Source organism: Dromiciops gliroides, chromosome 4, assembly GCF_019393635.1.
Source record: "Dromiciops gliroides isolate mDroGli1 chromosome 4, mDroGli1.pri, whole genome shotgun sequence".
NCBI classification, from domain to species: Eukaryota; Metazoa; Chordata; class Mammalia; order Microbiotheria; family Microbiotheriidae; genus Dromiciops; species Dromiciops gliroides.
Window position 1 is genome coordinate 226,437,803 of NC_057864.1, and position 25,272 is coordinate 226,463,074.

Sequence of the window (25,272 nt, forward strand, 5' to 3'; positions counted from 1 at the left end):
TGCCTTCTGTGAGTTCTCCATAAAATAGTCTTTTAGACAAGCATACATTTGGCAATCAGACAACCAGCCCATTGGAGTTGTACTCTCTGCAATAGAGTTTGAATGCTTGGCAGTTTAGCTCACAACATATACTACTGGATGGAATATCTATATTGATGAGATCACATACCCATCAGAAAATGTGCTTTTTGTACTTGTATATAGGTATCTGAAAACAGATTTTGTTGCCCTCTGCTCTTGGATAATTTCTCCTGCAAATTATTGGTCTTTTCCCTTCATATTCTTCCTATGCCATACCAGCAACTCTCTGGCTTGGAATATAACTTGGAAGATATTTGTGAGTTTTTGTCCTTTCCCCAGTTGACACCTCTCTTAAACTTGATTTATCACAAAATAACTACCCATATACAGTAACATATATAATTTTTATCATATTCAAACTATATGCATTTGTGAAAAGTAATGTTTAAAAGTATTCCCTTCTCCTTTCTTTTCCTATCTCTCCTTCCCTGGGCATTATAACTTAAGGCACTGCCTACCTGTTACTGTTTTGTCATCTAGCTTCTCCAGGATAAACCAAAGCAATAATGGGAATAGGACTGGAAGAGAAAATGGACAGAGTAGTATAGTGGAAAATGCAAAGGAATTTGGATGAAAAGAGAACTCCCTAAATTAAAATTCTATCTCTGATATTTAATATCTGTGTGATCATAGGCAGTTATTTAGCCTCTCTGAACCTTTCCTCTTCTGTAAAAAGAGCATAATAACTATAGAATCTCTATATCACAAGGTTGTTAACTTTTCACTGAAACTGACAATGGCTACAAATCAGGGCTTGATTTGATTTGTTTTGTTGATTGTCTAGACTATAAATTTAAAAGTGTGTGTGGAGTGCCTGCTCGTTAAAACATTTACCAGGACACTCTTGATCCTTGGTCATCTCACAAATTTCCAGACAGAAAGGTGAGGAAGAAGAGCGAGAGCGAGAGAGAGAGAGATGAGAAACTTCAATTCCCAGGATGCACTGCGTTCAGCACAGGCGCGGCTGGGAAGCACCCACCCAGCAGACAGCTTGGGAGACTCTGGGGTTCCAGCTATGGATCCTGGCTGGGGGGCAGGAAGTGGGAGTCTCAGAGCCCGTGGGTAGCGGTGTCCATATGACATGATTGCTTAACCTTCCAAATACCCACCGGGGGGGGAGAAAAGGTAGCCCAGCCAGGTGCTGAGCTGAGGGCATGAAAATGGAGGAGCGCTGCAAATGAAGATGCAGCAGCAGCAGCAGCAACCACAGCCGCAGCAGCAACAGCCGCAGCCGCAGCAGCAACAGCCGCAGCTGCAGCCGCAGCAGCCGCAGCAAGTGGCAACTGAGCAATAGAGCTTCGGCCTGACGGCTACTCACTCCGCAGTATTACCGCTCCTTCCATCCCTGTGGGGGTCATGTAACTGCGGCGACAGCTGGCTCCCACTACCTCCTCTCTCTCTCTCCTTTACCCGGCTAAGTCCTGTATGCTACGAGCGACAAGATGAAGAAGCAGTTCAATCGGATGCGCCAGCTTGCCAACCAGACCGTAGGCAGGTAAGGTCAACACCAGTCTTCCCGCCCTGCTCATATCCCCTGGCTCCAGGAGTGGCCCCTCCTGAAAATCTGGCTTTTGTGCCTGGGTGATGGCGTCTGTTGTGGGTCCCCCACCCTTCCCTGTTTTCTCCCTCCTATTCTCTTTTGGTTTCATCTTCTTACGTCCCATATTCCCATCACCTTGACTTTGAATTTCCCCGGCCCCTTGGGCAGTAATCCCCTCTTGGCCCCCTCTCCGGTGTTCTGATGCTTTCTGGTTCTGCTTTCATTTACCAAGGGAACTGTGACGCACCATCTACCTCGATCCGCTACTGCCCATCTTCCTAGAGACCCTTTCCCCCGCCCCCAACCCTTCTCTGCTCTTCCAGTCATTTATCTTCCTCCCCTTCTGTCTGCACAAATCTCCAGGATAGCATCTCTTGGGTACAGGTGTCTGCTTTGAATGTGGGAGTGCCTTGGGCCAGAGTAATTCCCTGAGGATGCCTCCCTTGCTCAAGGTGAATGGGTTTGGGAGGGGTGGAGGCTCTCTTGCACAGGGGTTTAGGATCGGTAACTGGATCCAGAGAAACTAATGGGCCTAAGTGTATTTATTGGACTACCTTGAACCTGCTCATCCTGAAGTGTTGTTGGGTGTTGTTTTTTTTTAAGTTTCTTATATGATATTATAATGTCAGATCATTTTCCTGGCAATGCATCCCAAAGATACTGCTATGGAGAGGGAGGGTGCTGATGGAAAGATGTGAAGCAAATTTGTCTTTTTGATTTAAGAATATTTTCAAGGACTGTGAAGGAGACTATGTAGCAATTGTAGAGGATGTTTGTAGACAGGAAATTCTTACTGGAAAGATGAGAAAGGGATTCTAGCCAGGTTGGGGAATGAAAGTTTAGCAAATTCTAGCTTAACAGGACCTGAGTGATAAACCTGTAAAAAAACCCTGCAAGAGGTGACAAGAAGGTAAGGGGAGGGGAGAAACTGTGGTAAAGTTGGTGAAAATTAGACTTAGCAGAATGTGGATCCTAAGTTGTTTGAAGAAGTATCAATATCACTGCGTGTTACATAATGACATGGGTAGTCTCAGAATCTGGGCACTCCTTGAGGAAAGGACTGGTAAATTAGTGAATAAAGATTCCTATAATTGTCACATGTTTGTTACTAGGGAGCTTTTCAGTTATAGCTGAGGTAAAGAATGTTGGGAATTTAGGTAGATTGTAAGGCAACCAGAAAGCAAAGTGCTCAACCTTGACTGCTTCTCTGGAGATTGAACAGTGGAAAGGGCCTTTAAACTGAATACCATTCCAAGAGGGGGAATTGATCCTGAATTTCAAACACAGAGTTGCTTACTATAAGGATTTCGGTAAATAGAGGACAGTCAGCTCTGTCCATAGCAGTTGTTCTCATTCTAGTAGTTATATAGGGCTAGGGGATGCTAATATGTAATGTACGCTCCCAGTGATGTCAATTTATGATAACAATGGAAATAAAAAGTTCCTCCTTCTCTCCCTCCTCCTTCCTTCCCCTCCTTGCTTTCCTTCCTTCCTTCCTATTTTCCCTCCCTTTATTTGTAAATATTTATATATAATTTGACATTTATAAATAATATCAACTGTCTATTGATCTCATATTCATATTCAACGATTATTTATTAAGCATTTTACAATGTGAAAGCATGGTAATAGGGATACAAAGTGGACAAACTAGCACTTGTCTTCAAGGAGCTGACATTCTACCAGAGTTGAGAGACAAGACAATTTCTTGAGAAACGGATATATGTCAATGGATCTGGGATCTCATGAATCATCCATCTAGGTATTTCCCTCCAATGGTACAGACCACAGGCTATCTATGTCCATCCATCCTGTGTGATTCTTTTCTGTACTTTCCTATCCATCCTCCAAAAAGCATTCACCCAGAGTTCTGAAAGAAGACTTCAAGGTCTCTAAACATTATATAGTTCCAATATACAGTATAACAAGAACTGTTTATCTGTTATCCCTTGCTCTTGATACATGTCCAATCCATCTCCTTTTCTAGTAATGTATCTCTGATACAATCTTTTATAACACTTCTTTTGTTCCATTCATCTTTGCTGGCATTTTTTAATATTTATCTTAAGTCACAATTGCTGATCTGCTTTGGAAGAGGGAGTTTGATTACTGGGAGTTCCCTGTGTCCTCCCCCTCCCCCACCAAAAAAATCATAAGTCTGCACCAAAAGAAAATGTGTCTCCATTGTACTTTGGGTGACTCTCAAACTTAATTCTTTGAAAATTATGATATTTCTTGATTTTTAGCCATATAATATTACCAGAAGAATATTGTGTCCAGAAAAGTGATGTGATTTCAAGTTGTTCAAAGTTTATCACCTTCTAGACCCTATTCACTGTCAATCTATAGCGGTGGGTTTTCAAACTTTTGTTTTGCTTTTGGCACAATATTCTTTGTGAAGAATTGGAGCTTACTGAATGTTTAATTTGGCAATATAATAGGACAATTGAAAATAACAGAAATTAAGTTTACCTTCAATAAGTAAAGCTTTTTTTCTTGAGTTTATTATAAGTTCAAGGTCTGACATGTTTTGAGGGTAATATACATATATATTAGGTAAGTTTTTTAATCTTGTGAATACTATACTTTCTAGTATGTCCTACATATGCTGAGAAAAATTTATGTTAAATGAAATTATTGATATTTCCAATTTTAGCAATAATAAAATGAAATCCAAAATGTTGCAGCCCATCTAGTATGCTCCCCTTGAAAATCCCAGATCTATTTGTTGTTCAGTCATTCAGTCATGAATGACTCTTGGACCATTCTGTCCATGGGGTTTTCTTGGCAAAGGTACTGGAGTGAATTGCCATTTCCTTCTCCAGTGTATTAAGGTAAATAGAGGTTGTGTATGCCCCTGGGTCACTCGGAGAGTAAGTGTCTAAGGTCTGATTTAAACTCAGATCCTCCTGATTCTAGGCCCAACATGCTATTCACTGAGCCATCAAGGTGCCCCAGATCTATATAGTGTTTGTCTAATGTACTAATGAATGAGTTCAGTGGGTTGTCCAGCCACTACATATCATATTCTGTATATTCTTTATTCACTTCATTTTTCCTATGGTAGAGCACAAACTGGTGATCAGAAATTTTTGCTTTTGATCTAAGAAATGGTGAAATAATGTTCAGCAGATAATAATGCCTTTGATTTACATGGGTAACAACAAAATGCTTTGTGAATTGGTAACAGTCATCTTGTAAGATTTGAGGATTATAGATCTTTTAGAGATTTATTCCTTCTCCTTTGCATTTATTAAATCTGAAGATTTGGTATTTTTACTGAAACTTTACTTTTTTCCAATTAATTATATCAAGACCTCTAGCTTCAAAGTTTCATTTTTCTTTTTAATTCTAGGGGGAAAGAAGAAAGAGTGTTTGGGGGGGTTGGGGGGAGGTTGTTGAGCTTTATTATAATCTGTTCCCTTTTTATACCTAAGTTGCAGAAGCTACAGGTGAAAGAATATGACCCTAGAGCAAAATTATGAATTCATATTCACTGTTGTTGCTTTTTTCCATAATTTTATTGTAATTGGTGAATAAATGGGTAAAGAAATGAGAATATTGGTATTTATAAGATAGTATTGAAGCATGCTTCTCTGCATAATGCAAAGTTATTAAAAGTGTCGATTATCTTATCATTTCTGATTGGTATTAATGTTCAGTAGGGTAAATGAATATCTGTTTGGATTTCATGAGCTATCATCCCACACAGTTTTAGAACAAAAAAACAGTTGTTTGCCTTAATCATTTAAGTATATACTCATTTGAAAGGGTCAAGACATAGCAATAGAACTATGAAACCAAAATAAACATATATGTATCCAACCTTTTTTAAAAATGAAATTTTATTGATAGCTTTTTTTAAAACACTACAAGCATTTCCCCATAACTACTCCACCACACAAAGAGTGAACCTTTCTTTGTTACAATGAAAAACATTTAAACAAAGACAACTGAAACAGCAACTCTGACAGTTTACAACTCATTCTATCTTCATAGCCCCACCTGAAAGGAGGAAGGTGTTTATTATCAGTTTCCCCAAACTGAAATTGTTCATTACAATTTATCAGAGGTTGACTGCTTTTTAGTGTTGCTGTTGTTTATGTTATTATAGCCATTGTATATATTGACCTCTTTTCAGTTATGCCAGGCAGACAGAAGGTGGCCTCCCCTATTGCTTCTTTGACTGCTCATAGAGCTTGCATGAGATAGTAAACAACCCTGTTCCTTCTGATGGAATGGAGGATCACCAGGTCTTACCATTTGCCCTTCTACTGCCTCATACAGGACTTCAGACCTTACCATATGTTCTGCCTCTATACCCTTCAGTGCCCTAATACTGTTATCTAATCTCCTTAAGACCCCTGGGCCTTGAAGTCCACCTTGTCACTGCTTCCTTAGGTATTCTTATCCTTTCCATCTGCCCTACAGCTAAACTTTTTTTTAATATTATCTCTCCTAGTATTAGCTCCTTAAAATCTCTTGACTTTCCTATTAATATTCCTAGTGCTTAACCCTGTACTTGACACAAAATAAGTCTAAATAGATTGATTGATTTATTCATTCATTCTTTCACTTTGTATCACTTCATACAATTGTTTCCATTAATTTCACATATTTATTGTTTCTTAAGGTTCCACTATCTACATTCTACTATCTTCTTATACTAAAATTTTTTAGCCATTGCTAAATATGGATATTCCCCCATTTTGTTTTTAGTGTTTTCCTACCAAGGAGTACATCTCTGAATATTTTGTTATATATAAGGCTTTTTTTTGTCATTGAACTCTTGGGGGCATAATAATGGGGTTGCTGGATCAAAGGATTTGAATAGTTTGGTAATGTGGGACAAGGACCAAAGCCAAAAAAAAAAAAAAAAGGCAAACCAAATTTTCCAATGCAGGAAGAGACTACAATTGGAGAAATACTAAACATTAAAGAGGAAGGGATAAAAAGTGAATGATAGGGGGCGGCTAAGTGGCTCAGTGGATAAAACACCGGCCCTGGATTCAGGAGTACCTGAGTTCAAATCCAGCCTCAGACACTTGACACTTACTAGCTGTGTGACCCTAGGCAAGTCACTTAACCCCCGTTGCCCTGCAAAAAAAAAAAAGTGAATGATAGGGGAATATAAGGAAAAAGAGCTAAAACTACCAAAGATCCCAAGAGGAAGATAATTCAAATGAAAACATAGATCACCAAGCAAATAAAATAACAAAGAAGAGATTAAAATTAGAAAGAAGGATGAGTACTAAAATATGTAAAATGTTACAATATTCTCTAAATAAATAATACCAAATAAGTCAAACCAATTTCTCATGTTTCAAAAGAAAAATTAAAAACTAAAGAGATGCTAGATGAATTTATCACATCAGAATTCATGGCATATATAGCAGAAATAATTAGTAGAATAGAAAAATTTGACTTAATTGTAGTGAGTGCCTCTAACAGAGAAACTATTGTTCTAATAGAACAACAGATGTGAAATATAAAGTTACTGTAGTGAAGAAAAAGGGAAACCTTTTTGTCTTTTTTTTAATGGGGCAATAAGGGTTAATGACTTGCCCAGGGTCACACAGCTAGTAAGCGTCACGTGTCTGATGCTGGATTTGAACTCAGGTCCTCCTGAATCCAGGACAGTGTTTTAATCCACTGTACCACCTAGCTGCCCTGAAAAAGAGAAACTTAAGACAATAAAGTTAAAGGAACACATGATCTCTAGGCAAGACAAGCAACTGATTTTTAAGATGGAATGTATAGTGTAAGGTCTAAAATTCTAGCTGTGATGTCTAAAATCTAATGAGTGATCACCTTAAATTAGAAGCTTTGGCAAGAGTTTAGCCTTTCAAGTATTTATTAAAGTGCTTTAGAAGTTAGTGAAGAGAGAGAGAGAGAGCAGAGGGAGAGGGGAGGGGGGGGTTAAAAGCAAACTTCATCTAACTTTCTCTAAGAGCCAGCATCCGTCCTCCTTCCAAGCCCAAGTATGGAACCCAAAAGACCTCGCTATTCTGTGGCTTCTCCCAGAAGCCTCCTGTGAAACAGGAAACAGGGCCATCCTCACACACAGTCCCAAGTTAATTGGTTGGTAGCACTGATTGACACAACTAACAGGTGGCAGACATGACTTCCTGATGCTGATCTGACCTTTGAAACCCCAGAAAGATCACTTCCAGATGCTAACTCACATGCTTTCTTTTCATGGCAGAGCTTCCCTGAAATGTCTTTCTCATCAGGTTGGTAGCGCTCTAGTTCTCACAATAGAGACAGCTTAAGGAGCATAGATCTCCCAGAAGAACATGACAAATTTAAAAAAAAAAAACTTCAACACTGTTATGCAAGAAATAATACCAAATAATTGCCTAGTACTTCTGAACAGAGAAAACAAAGAAAAAGAAAGAATTTACAAATCACTTTAAGAGAAAAACAAAAAACAAAACAAAAACAACTCTTCAAATTCTAAGATATATTGTGATTAAACTGAACATTTCTAATGACAAGAAATTCTGAGAGCATCAGAAAAAAGACCTTTAAATATAAAGAAAGAAAACTCTAATAATATAAGACTATTATGCACCTAATCAAAATCACAAAAGGCAATAGAAAAAAGAAATTCTGAAAAGAAAAGCAGTACAAGATGCAAAACAAAGTGTCATATCTTAAAAACCTGAGCCTAATCATCAATTAAAAAAGGATATTAAGTAGAAAAAAAACACATTTAAAATATTTCTGGGCTGGGGAGGGAGGGAAAAACATGATTAGATCATTTGACTTGCAAATACTTCAAACAATAAAAAAGATTAATAAATATAAAAACACCAAGGAAGGCATAAATAAATAAATAAATAAACTGCCCTCTCTCTAGAGATTGTTTTAAAATAAACAAACAGAAAGATAGACTGACATGTTATCCCCAATAGGATTAGCAAAACAAAAGAGAAACCTTTGAAATATTTCCTATAAAAATATTCATAAAGATAAAAGCATAATTTTTAAAAATAGAAGTGATGTTAAAAGAGAAGCCTGAAATACTAGTGATGTCTGACTCTTCATGACTCTGTGGACTGTACTATCCATGGTGCTTTCTTGACAAAGATACTGATTTGCCATTTCCTTCTCCAGTGGTTTAAAGCAAATAAGTTAAGTGACTTGCCAAGGGTCACACAATTGGTAAGTGTCTGAGGCTGGATTTGAACTCAGGTCTTCCTGACCCTAGGCCCAGTGTACCTGTGAACCTGGACCAAACCCTAGAATCCCATTACTGGTAGATCAATGTATTTTGCAGTACAAAATACCACAAAGTGGGAAGAAGGGAGGTAGAGGGTAGAGGGGAATTATTATAAATCCTAATCTAAAGTCCATGGGTGAATAACAGAGAAAATAACCTCTTTTAGCCCTTCATCTTGAAGGGACTTTAGAAGAATAGAAGTGGCACAAGGGATATATTGAAATAGAGAATAAAAAGTAAAGATTTCAACCAAATTGGGGAATAAGATTTTCCCTGAAGACACTCCCAAGGGACAAAAGGTATATATCAATAAAGAGAAAGGGGAACCTTATGATGGATTCACTGTGGGGATTATTTTTGCACAGGGAAACCAGTTCAATGAGGATCACAAAAAGGCTAAAGAAGGAATACATCAATATAGAATCATTGAATTCAAGATTAAAAGTTAAAAGTAGACAGAAAAGGAAGAGAATCAATAAAGCAAATAAGGTAAAGAAATGCTTCTTAGAAAAAAATATAGGGGGAAGCTAGGTGGTGCAGTAGATAAAGCACCGGCCCTGGATTCTCGAGGATCTGAGTTCAAATATGGCCTCAGACACTTGACACACACTAGCTGTGTGACCTTGGGCAAGTTACTTAACCCTTATTGCCCCGCATAAAAGAAGAAAGAAAGAAAGAAAGAAAGAAAGAAAGAAAGAAAGAAAGAAAGAAAGAAAGAAAGAAAGAAAGAAAGAAAGGGAGAAAGAAAGGGAGAAAGAAAAGAAAAGAAAAAATATAAAAAGAAAAACAAAACAATCCCGTGACCAGAATTTGGAGGAGAGAAAAGGAGAAGAAAGGAGATTAAACTAAGCACTCAATTGAGGGGGCAAGGATAGAAAAAAGGAGGGGAAGAATTTGGTAAATAAAAGAAAGAAAAGGAAATCAATAATTAAAATGCCAAAGGTGGGGAAAGCATTGACAAATGGGAGGAGGGGAAGGGAAGAGAGCATGTGCGATGAGTGTTACATGAAGATAAATTGAACAAAACAATGATAGGGACAAAATAATGTTTTATAAGAAAGGAAACAAAAAAACTAATTATGACTCCGGGGTGCTGGGGCACTGGTGGTCCAGGCCTCGAGGGCTCAGGCTGCGGCTCACTCCATGGTGAATGGAGGAGGCATCCCTCCTGATGAAGAGCAGGCTACTGGTTTGGAGAGAGAGATTATGATGGCTGCAAGGAATGATTTGGATCCCTATGATTTGTTAGCCCCAAAGGCAGCTCCAGGGACTAAGGAGGAGCCAAACCTGGTCCCTACATTATGTTGAAGGAACTCATATCAAACTAACATCAATATCAAACCTCTGTGCTTCAAATAACTTAGCACCTAAATTAATAAAGAAAATATTAACAGAATTACTGTTCAGACAACTATAATAAAAAGTTAAACAGAAGGGAAAAGATAGACAAATTACTAGAGCAACTAGAGCTAAAAGACACAGTATTTTCTAAATGGGACTGTTAATGAAGTGTCATTTACCTCAAGGAGCTCTGGTTCCCCTTCTCATGGGGGCTTTATTATACCATTTGTAAAGCCCCAATCTCCATTTATAGAATATCTTCTCATTTTAATGAAACAATATCCCTCATATCATTGAAACAATATTTCTCTTTTCTTTGCCTCCTCACCCATTCTTCTATAGGCTATTTTCTTCCAGAGAAGATATTAGGAATTATTTTCCCTTTATTGTTAGCCTTTGACTTGAGTGGGGGTATATCACATATTCTCCTTTTTCCTCTGTTTTTATGCATCTTCCCATTCCATAATTTAGTCTTGGTTCACCAAGGATATTGTGAGCTTTAGTTCATGATGTTTCAGACTTCTTTCTCTAGCCATTACTTCTATTTGACTTTTAATTTCATCCTTATTTCCTTATATGCATTTAGAAAGAAATGTTTTAATGGTCTCTTTTATTATTTTCTCCTTGTCCTTGATTATTGTACTTCAACTTTTTGTATATCTGTTGCCTGAAGAGATTTGCAAAGCAAATAATTTTCTTTACATCTGGTTTTCTTTCTCATAATTCTTTGAAATTTTGCAGGGTAGGTCACCTTGGGTTGCATTTTGAACTTCTCTGTACTTCAGATCACATTACTATATTTCCTTCTGTGATTTCTGGTGTGTGGATTAATCTTGCTTTTAAATTTTTCCTTTCCTTTATATTTGATGGTCTGTATCTTGTTTTCTTGAAAAGTCTGTTGTTTATCAGCATAATTGTTCATTTTAACTGCTATGTGTCTTGAGATTTCTAGCATAAGGTCTTGGAGTCTATGTAAGGCTTCTTAAAATTGGCACTTTGATTTCTATTTTCAGAAATTCTGGGAAATTTTCTTGTATTTTTTCTTATTTTAAGAAAGGGGATGCATGAGGACACTTAGGTGGTAGATACAGAGTTTGTCCTAGGTTTCATAAGTGGGTTCATAGGAAGCAAAAGAAGTAAGAAGATTCCCCAAATTGTTCTTTACCTCTTGAGAGTTTCTAATACAAAATTTGTATAGTACCTCTTTTGGCCTCTCTACCAGTTTCTCTTTACACAGTGCCAGGTTTGGCCTCCAGACAACAAATAACTATTACTTTCTTCAGGTCTGTAGGGATAATCTTGAGAGGTTGGGGTTTCTAACACTGTAGCTCCTAAGCCCTCACTGATGTCATTATCAATCAACCAGTTGAACTCAATTAGCTTTTACAAATAACTTTTACTGAGAAGGTATACAGCAAGAACAATCGTCATTAAACAACCTTCCCCCCTCCCCAAAACCACGACATCCTCTCTTGTAAAAATGTTCGGGAGAGAGTAGTATCAAACCTAAAAACACATAATTAGTCAGGCAAAAATGGATAAAAGATGTAGGATAAAGATATACCTAGTCCTGGGAGCCCTTCATGTATTCTTCATAGAGTTTCTCTTAGGTTTATTTCTTCTGGATTCTGACAACAGGTACCTTTCTATAGTTAGCAGTCAGGACATCTCTCTTTCATAAGAGTTCACAATTCCTGAAACCAGTATGGGTGACTGTATTTCCATATACATTTATAGATATTTCCTTTATTGTTAGCTGCTATCATTCTGATGACCACTGCTACCACTGTAAGTGAATTCAGATCGCCAGTAGGACCTGCAGTGGCTTTGATGAATTTATCAAATTCACAGGCTCTCTCAGGCACTCTTATCTTGGAATACTTGTTCACCTAAAATCAGGGAAGAACAAAGAAGAAATAGAGGTGTCATATGCTCATGAATCCATAGCTTCCAAGTGGGAAATAAAAGACGCCACTCTTTCTCCCACATATCAACTCAGGAGTTCTTGTTTCATCTACCAACAAAAAGGAAAATAGACATATTGTTAGATTGTCATTATCATATACAAACTGAGTTTTAGACCAGAAGCCTACAAAATAAGTCTTTTTGTCACCCAGCTCTTATATACTTTTCCCATAGTCCGTCTGCTTTATAATTTTTCAACTATAAACTTCAAAACTCTACAGTCACATACAAATGGAATTTTGGACCACAATGTTCTTTCACTATCATTAACTCAGTTTTTTCTCTGTTTCATATAACTCTTCTCAGTACATTCATGTGAAGGGCAGTTCTCTATCTGGTCCTTAGAACAAGTTGCACCTCTAATATTTTATTTGAAACTACATTTCTTTACAAGCTAATTTTATCAGTTTTCATTTCATAAATGTTCTTTTTCTGACATTATAGAAAATATTCACAAATGAAAGGAGCTATGCCTTGTGTATAAAATAGAACCAAATATAATGTGAGCATTATTGTATTTCATGTCCACATGGAAAACTGCTTTTCCCCCATTCTTTATTTATTTTTTAAAATATTTTCTTTTTTCCGTTACATGTAAAAACAAGTTTTACATCTTTTTTAAAAGTTTTAGTTCCAAATTTTCTCCCTCTCTCCCCAACTCCCTCACTGATAAGACAAACAATTTGATATAGCTAATACATGTGCAGTCATGCAAAACACATTTCCATATTAGTCATGTTGTAAAAGAAAACAAACCAAAAAAAGAAAAACAAAATTAAAAAGTATTCTTCAATCTATATTCAGACTCCATCAATTCTTATCTGGAGGTGAATAACAATCTTCATCAAAAGTCCTTCAAAATCATTTTAGATCATTGTATTGCTGAGAATATCTAAGTCATTCACTGTTGATTATCATACAATATTGCTGTTACTGTGTGCAATGCTCTCCTGGTTCTGCACACTTCACTTTATATCAGTTCATTTAATTCTTTCCAGGTTTTTCTGAGAGCATCCTGTGCATTGTTTCTTAAAGCACAATAGTATTCTATTACAACCATGTACTACAACTTATTTAGTTATTCCCCAATTGATGTAGATCCCCTAAATTTTTAATTCTTTGCCACCACAAAAAGAATTGCTATAAATCTTTTGTACCTTTATGTCTTTTTCCTTTTTTTCTTTGCCTTCTTTGGGATATAGACCTAGTAGTGGTATTTCTGGGTCAAAAGGTATGCACAGTTTTATAGTTTTTTGGGCACATTTGCAAATTGCTCTACAGAGTGGTTGGATCACTTCACAACTCCATCAACAATGAATTAGTGTCCCAATTTTTCCATATTGCCTCCAACATTTCTCATTTCCCTTTTCTGTCACATTAGCCAATCTGATAGGTGTGAGATGGTACCTCAGAGTTGCTTTAATTTCCATTTATTTAATCAATAGTGATTTAGAGGGGGCAGCTAGGTGATGCAGTGGATCAAGCACCAGCCCTGGACTCAGGAGGATCTGAGTTGAAATCTGGCCTCAGACACTTGACACTTACTAGCTGTGTGACCCTGGGCAAGTCACTTAACCCTCATTGCCCCACAAAATAAAAAATAGTGATTTAGAGCATCTTTTCATAAGACTAGTGATAACTTTGATTTTTTCTTTTAAAAAATGCCTGTTCATATCCTTTGATCATTTATCAATTGGGGAATGATTTGTATTTTTAAAAATTTGACTCAACTCTCCACATACTTGAAAAATGAGGCCCCTACGAGATAATTCTGCTGCAAAACCTCCCAGTTTTCTGTACTCCCTCCAACCCAGACCACATTGGTTCTATTCAAGGAAAACCCTTCAATTTAATGCAATCAAAACTATTTACTTTTTTATCCCACATGGCTCTACATCTCTCATCTGATCACAAACTTCCTCTATCCATAGATCCAACAGGAAAACCTTCCCATGCTCTCCCAATTTGCTCATGACACCAACACCACTCCATGTCCAAATCATGCAATTTACTCTGCTACCCACTTTTGTTTTATGGGTGAGTTTATCCCATTCACTTTCACAGTTATGATTACTGTCTTTCCCTCCATCCTATTCTCTGTGGGTCTCTGTCTATCTCTGTCTCTCCCTCTCTTCTTTCTCCCTCCCCCTCCCTCTCCCTCTGTCTTTCTCTTTCCCTCTCTCCCTCTCTCTTCCTCTTCATCTCCATCTCCCTGTCTCTGTCTCTCTCTCTCTGTCTGTCTCTCTGTCTGTCTCTGTCTCTGTCCCTCTGTCTCTGTCTCTCTGTCTGTCTCTCTGTTCTCTCTCTCTCTCTCTCTCTCTCTCTCTCTCTCTCTCTCTCTCTCTCTCCCTCTCCCTCTCCCTCTCCCTCTCCCTCTCCCTCCTTCCCTCCTTACATCCTCAAAAGTGTTTGGATTCTGACCACCGCCTACCCCAATCTTCCCTTCTTTCTATTAGCAACACCCTGCTTCTCTTCTCTGCCTCTCCACTACTTCTCTGTAGAGTAAGTTGTATTTCTATTCCAAACAGTGTGTATGTGTGTGTGTGTGTTATTCCCTCTTTGAGCTAATTCCAATGAGAAAGGTTCAAACATTGCCCATCCCCAACTTTGTAAAAGCTCTTTCATACTTCTTTTATGTGAGATAATTTATCCCATTCTACCTCTCCCTTCCTTCTTCTCCCAGTGCATATCTTTCTTTCTCCCCCTCCTTAATTTTATTTTTTATATCAGACCATTATATTCAATTCATACCTGTGTCCTCTGTCTCCTAATTGCCCCAATAATGATAAACTTCTTAGGAGTTACATATTTCTTCTTCCTGTAGAAAAATAAACATTTTAACCTTATCGAATCCCTAATGATTTGGCTTTCCTTTTTACCTTATATTTCTTTTGAATCTTGTATTTGAAAGTCAAATTTTATATTCAGCTCTGGTATTTTCATCAGGAATGCTTGAAAGTGCTCTATTTCATTAAATATCCATTTGTCTGCCTGAAACTGATACTTAGTTTTGTTGGAGAGGTTATTCTTGGTTGTAATCCTAGCTCCTTTGAACTCTGGGAAAATCATATTCCAAGCCCAGTAATGCTTTAATGTAGAAACTGCTAAATCTTATTTTAACCTGACTGACTCCACAGTATTTGGATAATCCAGCCTCAGACACTTGACACTTACTAGCTGGCAAGTCACTTAACCCTCATTGCCCTGCAAAAACCCAAAAAACCAAAAAAACGTGAGTTAGAGAATTTTTTTAATATGACTATAGATAGCTTTGATTATTTCATCTGGAAACATCATATCTTTGATAATTTATCAATTGGGGAAAGGCAGTTATTTTAATAAATTTAACTCAGTTCTCTATGTATTTGTGAAATGAGGTCTTTGTCAGACAAACTTGGTTCAATTTTTTTTACATTTTACTACTGCAAATTGTATTTCTCTCCATCCTATTCCCTCCCCATGCCATTTACTCTATTTTCTGTCTCCTTTTACCCTATCCTTCCTCAAAAGTGTTTTGCTTCTAACTGCCCACTCCCCCAATCTGCCCTCCTTTCTATCACACACACCCCTTATTCTCTTTCCATACTACTTTCTTGCAGGGTAAGATACATTTCTATACACAATTAAGTGTGGATGTTATTCCCTCTGAGCCAATTCTGATGACAGTAAGATTCACTCATTCCCCCATACCTCCCTTATCTTCCCCTCCACTGTATAAGCTTTTTCTTGCTTCTTTTATGTTAGATAATTTACCCCATTCAACTTCTCTTTCCCTTTCTCCCAGTGCATTCCCCTGTTCACTCCTTAATTTTTGTTAGATATTATACCTTCATATTCAAATTGCACCTGTGCCCTCTGTCTAAATATACTCCATCCAACTGCCCTAATATGAGAAAGTTCATATGAGTTACAAGTGTCATCTTCCTATGTAGGAATGTAAACAATCAAACCTTTTAATATCCCTTATCATTTCTTTTTCCTGTTTACCTTTTTGTATGCTTCTCATGAATCTTATATTTGAAAGTCAAGTTCCCTATTCAGTTCAGTTCTTTTCATCAAGAATTCCTGCAAGTCTTCTCTTTCATTGAATGCCCATTTTCCTCCTGAAGGATGACACTCAGTTTTGCTTAGTAGGTGATTCTTGGTTGTAACCCAGTTCCTTTGTCCTCTGGAATATCATATGCCAAGCCTTCTGATCTTTTAATGTAGAAGCCGCTATATTTTCTCCCTGACCTGGGAGCTCTGGAATTTGGCTATAATATTCCTGGAAGTTTTCATTTTAGGACCTCTCTCAGAAGGTGATCAATTGATTCTTTCAATTTCTATTTTACCTTTTGGTTCTAGAATATCTTCCAAGGCAATTTCTTGGAAGATGATGTCTAGGCTCTTTTTTTTTATCATGGATTTCCAAATCATCTCTCCTGGACCTATTTTCCAAGTTAGTTGTTTTTCCAGTGAGATATTTCACATTGCCTTCTATTTTTTCATTCTTTTGTTTTGCTTTATTGTTTCTTGATTTATCATAAAGTCATTAGCTTCTATTTGCTCAATCATAATTTTAAAGAGTTATTTTCTTCAGTGAACTTTTGTACCTCCTTTTCCATTTGGCTAATTTGCCATTTTGAGTCATTCCTTTCCTCATTGGCTTTTTGTACCTCTTTTACCATTTGGCCTAGTCTGTTTTTTAAGGTGTTATTTTCTTCACTATTTTTTTGTGTCTCCTTTACCAAGCTTTTGACTTATTTCATGATTTTCTTGCATCACTCTCATTTCTCTTTCCATTTTTTCCTCTGCCTCCCTTACTTTATTTTCAAAGTCATTTTTAAGAGCTTCTATGGCCTGATATTTTTCTTGGAAGCTTTGGATTTAGAAACTTTAACTTTGTTATCTTGTTCTGAGGGTGTATTTTGATCTTGCTTGTCACCATAATAAATTTCTAAAATTTCTTTTTTCTGTTTGCTCATTTTCCCAGCCGTTTTCTTGACTTTTAACTCTTTGTTAAAGTGGGATACTGCTTCCAGTATTCCACACTGTCCCTAGCTTCGGGGGGGTGTGTAGCTATTTTCAGAGATATTTCTAGGAATTTATAAGTTTTCAGTTCTTCCAAGGTGGGATGATTTAAGGAGAAGCATCTTTACTACTCTCCTGGCCTGTGCTATGGTCTGCAAGCAACCACAAGCCTGCTTTACTACCTGGAACTATGAAGAGCTTCCATCTCCACTGTGCTCCAAGCTCATGTGTGTTAGTGCTCCTTCATGGTCTGGGAACACCACCCAAGAGTGCAAGCTGGATCTGAATATAGGCAAAATAACAGAATCCTGTCTCAGTGCTAGCAAAAAGACCCCGGTAATCTCCTTATGGCCAATTTTATTACCCTTTTACCCTCTGTGGTCTGAGTTCCAGAAGCATTTCCTGCTGTTGCTGCTGATTCAGTGGCTCCTTAGGCCTGCTTTTGGTTTGCTGGGGCTGTATCTCTGCTGGCCCAGCTTGTGGTGAACTGTGCTCCACTCTCACCCTGGTGCATCAGACCTTTCATGCTTTCTTTCTAAATTGTCTTTGGCTGGAAAATTATTTCACCCTGGCCTTTTGTGAGTTCTACTGCTCCAGGAATTGTCTTATGGCATTATTTGAAGGTACTTGGAAGTGTCTTGAGGAGGGTTCAAGCAAGTCACTGCCTTTCCTCTACCATCTTTTTTTGTTGTTGTTTCAGGTTTTTGTTTTTGTTTTTTGTGGGGCAATGAGGGCCATAGAGCTAGTAAGTGTCAAGTGTCTGAGGCCAGATTTGAACTCAGGTCCTTCTGAATCCAGGGCCGGTGCTTTATCCACTGCACTACCTAGCTGCCCCCCCCCATCTTGTCTCTACCTCCTGAACTCTTTTAGTGGATGTATAGGATATATTTACTTCTGCTATTAATGTCTCTCCTGTTGATGTATATGTTTATGATTAAAGTCTTTTATTTTTCTGAGATATTTGAGAATTTCATTATTTCCCCCCCCCCTTTTCACTTTTTGCTCACTCTGTTGCTCAATGGCTATTTCCCAGATGGGCTAGATATCAAATTATCTGAGCTTTCTTTTATGCTGAAAAATTCATGTAACTAAATAAAACTAGAAAATCAATAAATAAAAACCCCTGCTTAAACAACAAAATAGAAATCCTGAAATCAAAGGAAAGATTAATAAAATTGAAAGTAAAAAAGATAAACAATGAAATAAAATTAGGAACTAATTTCAAAAGAACCCAATAAAATAGATTAAACATTAGCTAATTTCATTTTAAAAGAAAAAGAGAAACCAAATTAAGTTTCAAAAATTAAAAGGATGAATTTACAATTCATGAAAATAAAATAAAATAAATTATTTGGAGGTATATGACCTAAGTAAATGTGAATAAAGCTAACAATCTAAGTGAAATATATGAATATTTACAAAACTATAAATTTCTCAGGATAACAGAAGAGGAAATAGAATACTTAAATAACTCTATCTTAGAAAAAGTAATTGAGCAAGCCATAAAAGAGCTCCCTAAGGGGGGAAAAAAATCCCCAGGGACTAATAGATTTGCAAGTGAATTTTTTAATGATATTTTATTTATCCAATTACATATAAAGACATTTTTAGCATTCATTTTTAAAATAAAATTTTGAGTTTTAAACTTTCCCCCTCCCCTCCTACTTCCCTAAACAATAAAGAATCTTCTATAGCTTATATATGTAAAATAATGTAAAACATGTTTCCATATTAGTCATGTTGTGAAAGAAGAAACAGAACAAAGGGAAAAAATGAAAAAAAAAAGTGAAAATAGTATGCTTCAATATGCATTCAGATTCCAACAGTTCTTTCTCTGAATATGGATAGAATTTTCCATCATGAGTCTTTTGCAATTGTCTTAGATCCTTGTATTGCTAAGAAGAACTAAGCCAATCATAGTTGATCATTGCATAATGTTGTTGTTAATGTGTACAATGTTCTCCTGGTTCTGATCATTTTACTGTGCATCAGTTCGTTCAAGTATTTCCAGGTTTTTAAAAAATCTGACTGCTCATTATTTCTTATACCACAATAGTATTCCATAACATTCATATTCAACAGCTTGTATAGCCATTCCCCAATTGATGGGCATCCCCTCAATATCCAATTCTTTGCCACCAAAAAAAGAGATGCCATAAATATTTTTGTACGTGTAGGTCCTTTTTGCTTTTTTTATGATCTTTTGGGGATACAGATCTAATATGCAGAATTTGATTGACTTTTGGGCATAATTGGATCAGTTGGATCAGTTCACAACTCCACCAACAGCATTAATGTCCAAATTTTCCCACATCCTCTCCCAACATTTATCAATCTGATAGGTGTTTGGTGGCTACCTCAGAGTTGTTTCAGTTTGCATTTCTCTAGTCAATGATGATTTTGAGCATTTTTCATGTGATTAGAAAAATCTATTAGTAGTATCTATCTAAAAACAAGAGTAAGCACTATGTGTAATGGACATAAACTAGACGCATTTCCAATAAGGTCAGTGGTAAATCAAGATGTGCCTTATCACTATTATTATTAAATATCATACTAGAAATGCTATCTATAGAAATGAAATAAGAAAAAAAATTGAAGGAATAAGAATGAACAATGAGGAAACCAAACCATCATTTTTTGCAAGTGATATGATATTATGCTTATAGAACCCTAAAATCAACCAAAAAACTAAGCAAAATAATTAACTTCAGCAAAGTTGCAGGATATTAAATAAACCCACATAAACCATGAGTATTTCTATATATTACCAACAGAATCCAGCAGGAAGTGATAGAAGGAGAAATTCCATTTAAAATAATTACAGACAGGGGGCAGCTAGGTGGCACAGTGGATAGAGCACTGACCCTGGATTCGGGAGGACCTGAGTTCAAATCCTGCCTCAGACCCTTGACATGTACTAGCTGTGTGACCCTGGGCAAGTCACTTAACCCCCATTGCCTCACCAAAAATAATAATAATAATAATTACAGACAGTATAAAATACTTGGGAGTCTACCTGCCAAGGCATATAGAGGAATTATATGAACACAATTATAAAACATTTTTCAAATATTCATTAAAGCGGAGATCTAAATTATTGGAGAAATATTGATTTCTTATGGATCAGCCAAGCCACTATAATAACAATACAATATTTCCTAAATTTATTTATTTATTCAATGCCATAGCAACCAAATTGTCAAATAATTATTTTGTAGAGCTAGTAAAAGTATCAAAATTCATCTGGAGTAACAATAGGTCTCAACCTATGACATAAAGCTATAGTCATTAAGAGAACTTGGCACTATATAAGAAATAAAGTGATTGATCAGTGGAATATATTAGGTACAATTTATATGTTTGTGTGTGTGTGTATATATATATATATATATATATATATATATATATATATATATACATGACCATAGTATTCTATTGTTTCATAAGCTCAAAGATATAAGCTTTTGGTTCAAGAACTCAATATTGACAAAAACTGCTGAGAAAAATAACTGGAAAGTAGTCTGGCAGAAACTGTGCATAGACTTATATCTCACACTACAAAAATAGGGACATGAGGGGCAATTAGGTGGTGCAGTGGATAAAGCACCAGCCCTGGATTCAGGAGGACCTGAGTTCAAATCCAGCCTCAGACATTTAATACTTACTAGCTGTGTGACCCTGGGCAAGTCACTTAACGCCCATTGCGCCACAAAAAAAAAATAGCAAAAACAAATAGGTACATGATTTGGCTATATGTAAATGATATCATAAACAAATCAGTGGAGCATGGAAGAAATTACCTGTCAGATCTATGGATAGGAAAAAGTTCATGACCAATCAAGATACTGAAAGGTTCACCAAAGGTAAAATGGATAATTTTTATTACATGAAAAATTTTAAATGTTGCACAAACAATGGAGCCAAAAGTGAAAGAAAAGCAGGAAACTGGGGAAAATTTTTAAAAATGATTTTGCTAAAAATCTCATTTCTAAAATAAATAGAATCCTGAGTCAAATTTGTAAAAATTTTTAAAATAATAACTGTTGCCCATCATCATCTTGGCATATCAATGAGCCATTAAAATTTAAGAAAAATGTTTTAATAGTTGTTGCTATACTGAATATTCACAATCTCAAAATAATCTGAAATGAAAAACCCTCAAAATTCATGTATGTGATCAAATAAATAAAAAATGAGTTGGAATGTGAAGTATATAATATCTTTATTTTCTGTCTATAACTGGAGTTGTATCAAAGATACTTAATGAAAATGTACATCACATAAGTTTGCATCCCAATATTTTCTTTTGATTACAAACTTTTTTTAATCCACTAACTCATTAGTTTGATGAACGCTAACCATAAAACAATGGCAGGATAGCAATGTTACAGGACCATTTCTAAGTTTCATTAAATATAATAATGAGATGAATAAAATTTCATAGTATTTTACTCATGTTACTCAGTTACCCCTCATAAAAACTCCATGAGACATGTACTTAAGTTATAATTAACTCCCTTCCAATTTTACAGATAAAAGGATTGAGGTTCAGAGGAGTTAAGTGCCTTGTTCTGTGTCATACAAGTAGTTAACACTAAAGATGGTATTTGAACCTAGGTCTTCCTGATCCCAAATCTAATGATCTATTCCCTATACCATACTTCTGTTAAATCTTCATGGATTTTGATCCATCTGCCATTAGCTATTCTTCTCAGCTTTGTCTTATCTGCACATTTGATAAGCATACCTTTATGCCTTAATTCAGAATTGAATAATAAGAAAGACAGCTTGAGTGATATCCTTGAGTGATATCCTGAAAGCATGAAATGTCAGATGACTTGGCAAAGGCTTCCAGTATATTGAAATAGACATGAGCAAGAATTCCACAGGTTGGGAAAGCATATTATACTTCAGACTTGACTCGAGTCAATCTGGTGATTCAGATTCAAGATTAGAATGAGATGGACTCATAGACTGTAACAGTTAACAAAAGGAATTTTACCTAGCTATAGCATGGAAAGATTATGCAGCAAGTATACAAAACTAATTCAGGTAGAATTTTCAGCCAGCTTTAGTGATTTTCATAGGCAGTGGTACATCTGGCAAATCTGAGGGAGAGAGACTACTTGTGGATGCTCTTTTATGCCCCCCAACTAGCCTGGTATCAGCTTCTTGAGACTAAGGCCTTTGTACCACTCAAGTCTTGAAAATGTTGTTTTAAAGGAAAAACTAGGCTAGCCTACATGATATGGATCCTAATAAACATTGTTCCTACTTCTTTTTTTTTTTTTTTTTTTTGGTGAGGCAGTCGGGGTTAAGGGACTTGCCCAGGGTCACACAGCTAGTAAGTGTCAAGTGTCTGAGGCCGGATTTCAACTCAGGTACTCCTGATTCCAGGGCCGGTGCTCTATCCACTGTGCCACCTAGTTGCCCTTCTTATATGTATTAAGTTATGATCTGTAGCAATTAAGGGAGTATCCACATTGATAATATCACAGATCAAAATACTATATTCTAAGCAGATCTTAGTGATACTGTTCCCTTTCTTGGTCAGACTACATCTAGAATGTTGTGTTCTTGACATTATATTTTAGGAAGAAAATTCTCAAGTTACTCAGCATCCAAGAGAGAATGGTGAAAGGCCTCAAGATAATGTCATATGATAATGTTTTAAAGCCAAGAGTAGAGATCAAGAGAAAAAATGATAGCTATCTTCAAGTGTTGAAAGGGCTATTGAGTAAGAGAGTAATAACTCTTGTCCTGTTGGGAACAAAAAGTAAGAATCATGAGTGGAAGCTATACATTTATGCTTGATGTAAGGAAAAACTTCCTAACACTTAGAACTGTATGAAAATGGAAGATGCTGCCTCAGGTAGTTTTGGGACACTCCTTACTGAATATCTTCAAGCAAAGAATGGATGCCACTTTGGGGGATCTTGTAGAAGGGATTTTTGGTCAGGTCTAGGTAATTATTGTCCTCAGAGCACTGTCTTAGATATTTTTATCTTTACTTCTAGTAACTCACTTGTAGATATTGGTAGATGGGCTTCCCATAGGTGTGAGAAATGAGAGAGAATTTAATATGTTGTTTTACTTGACAATGTGTCCCCATTTCCATATTTCCATATCTCTATGTATTTATATATGTATAATTAAACTAACAGGATAAAAATGACTAGTGTCTAATAGCTATATATGTGTCTATAATATACAACTTAGAGCAAGATAAAAAGAAATACAAACATCTAATATATAGTCTCTCTTTAACTTTCATTACATAGTTCTGGACTGCAATTCCTGGGCACAGAGGACTTGTGGTCACAAATGAGCAGGGCCCCTGATCTGTTTTAGAGGATGAGAAAGTAGGGGCTGTAGTTCTCGGTTTCCGTCCTAGGATGGAGAAGGTAGCACTTGGGATCACAAAGGAGCAGTCACTCTTAATAAGGACCAGTATGCAGTCCAAGAGAGCAGTAAGCACAACCTTTCTCTCATCATACCATCCTGAAAGCACCAAAAACTTATAGACATGCCCCTCCCCCACCCCAGAACTAACTATAAAAACAGTAGGTTAAAAAGGCCTGAAGCACAAAAGAGTGACTTTCCTTCTCATGAGGGAAAATGGGCAAACAACAACAACCAAAAAACCCTGATCATACAAATCTATTATGGTGACAGGAAAACTCAAGACACAAACTCAAAATAAGACAATCAATTGAAATTGTCTACAAGAAAAGCCTAAGGAAAAATACAAATTAGACAAAAATCTCAACTAGAAGATTTAAAGAAAAAAGATTTTTAAAAAGCAAAAAAAGGGATTGTTTTAAAATACAAATAAGAGCAGTAGAGGAAAATTGGGAAAAGAAATGAAAGAAATGCAAGAAAACTATGAAAATAGAATTAACATCTTGGTAAAGTGGCACAAAAATACTTAAGAAAATGACTATTTAAAAAGAAGAATTAGCCAAGTGGTAAAAGAGAAACAAAACCTCTCTGAAGAAAATTACTTTAAAAATAGAATTGGACAGATGGAACATCAAGAATAATAAAATAAAGTCAAAAGAATGAAAAGAGTAGAAGATAATGTGAAAAATATCATCAGTAAAACAAATGACCTGGAAAATAGACCAAGGAGAAATAATTAAATTATTGGACTGTGTAAAAACCATGACCAAAAAAAAAGTCTAGACATCATATTTCAAGAAATTATAAAGGAAAACTCCCCAGATAGCTTAGAACCAAGGGACAAAATAGTAATGGAAAGAATCCATTGATCACTTCCTGAAAGAGATCCCAAAATGAAAATTCCCAGGAATGTTATAGTAACATTCCAGGAGAAGGAGAAAATACTGAAAGCAGCCAGATAAAGACTGTTCAAATACCATGGAGCTACTACATTTAGGAGCTACCATGATAAAGGAGTGGGAGATTGGAATATGATTTTCTGTAAGGCAGAAGAACTAAGACTACAACCAAAATAACCTACCTGGGCAAACTGAGTATAAACCTTTAGAGGGAAAATGGATATTGAATGAAATAGAGAAGTTTCTAGCATTCCAAATGAAAAGACAAGACCTAAATAGAAAATTTAAACATAAGACGCAAAAGAAGCATAAAAAGATTCAAAAGAAACATGATAGAGAAACAATAAAGGACTTAATAAGATTAAACTTTTTACATTCCTGTATGGGAAGATGATATATGTAACTCATAAAACGTTTATCATCACAAGGGTAATTAGAAGGAGTATACTTAGACAGAAGGCATGGATGTGAGTCAGTTATGTTTGAATGATCTAAAAAAAAAACCTGAAGGGGTGAGAAAAAGGGATGCAGAGAGAGAAAAATAAAGATGATTTTCTCATGTAAAAAAGGCATTCAAGGAAGAACTTTCACAGTGTGGGGAGAAATGAGAAGGAACCTCTCATTGATTCAAATAAGGATCAATATGTCTGTGTATGTATATAAAAATCTCTTACCCAACAGGGAAGGAAAAGAGGAAAGGGATAAGTTAAAAAGGAATAGTGATGAGGGAGGGTAGATTAAGGTAGGCAGTGGTCAGAAGCAAACTAGACTTTTGAGGAGAAACAGGGTAAAAAGAGAAAGATAAA

The 25,272-nt window shown here is 36.3% G+C and overlaps 1 protein-coding gene across 5 annotated transcripts in view; it reads left to right on the forward strand.

Moving 5' to 3' along the window:
* The first annotated feature begins 1,046 nt into the window (after window positions 1-1,046).
* The window catches only part of ARHGAP44 (Rho GTPase activating protein 44), a 147,435-nt gene continuing 123,209 nt past the window's right edge, over window positions 1,047-25,272 (forward strand). For all 5 annotated transcript variants that reach the window (XM_044001817.1, XM_044001813.1, XM_044001814.1 and 2 more), the window contains exon 1: window positions 1,047-1,576. In XM_044001817.1, the coding sequence (XP_043857752.1) occupies window positions 1,524-1,576 (53 nt within the window). In that variant the 5' untranslated portion in view covers window positions 1,047-1,523. The remainder of the gene's footprint in view (window positions 1,577-25,272) is intronic.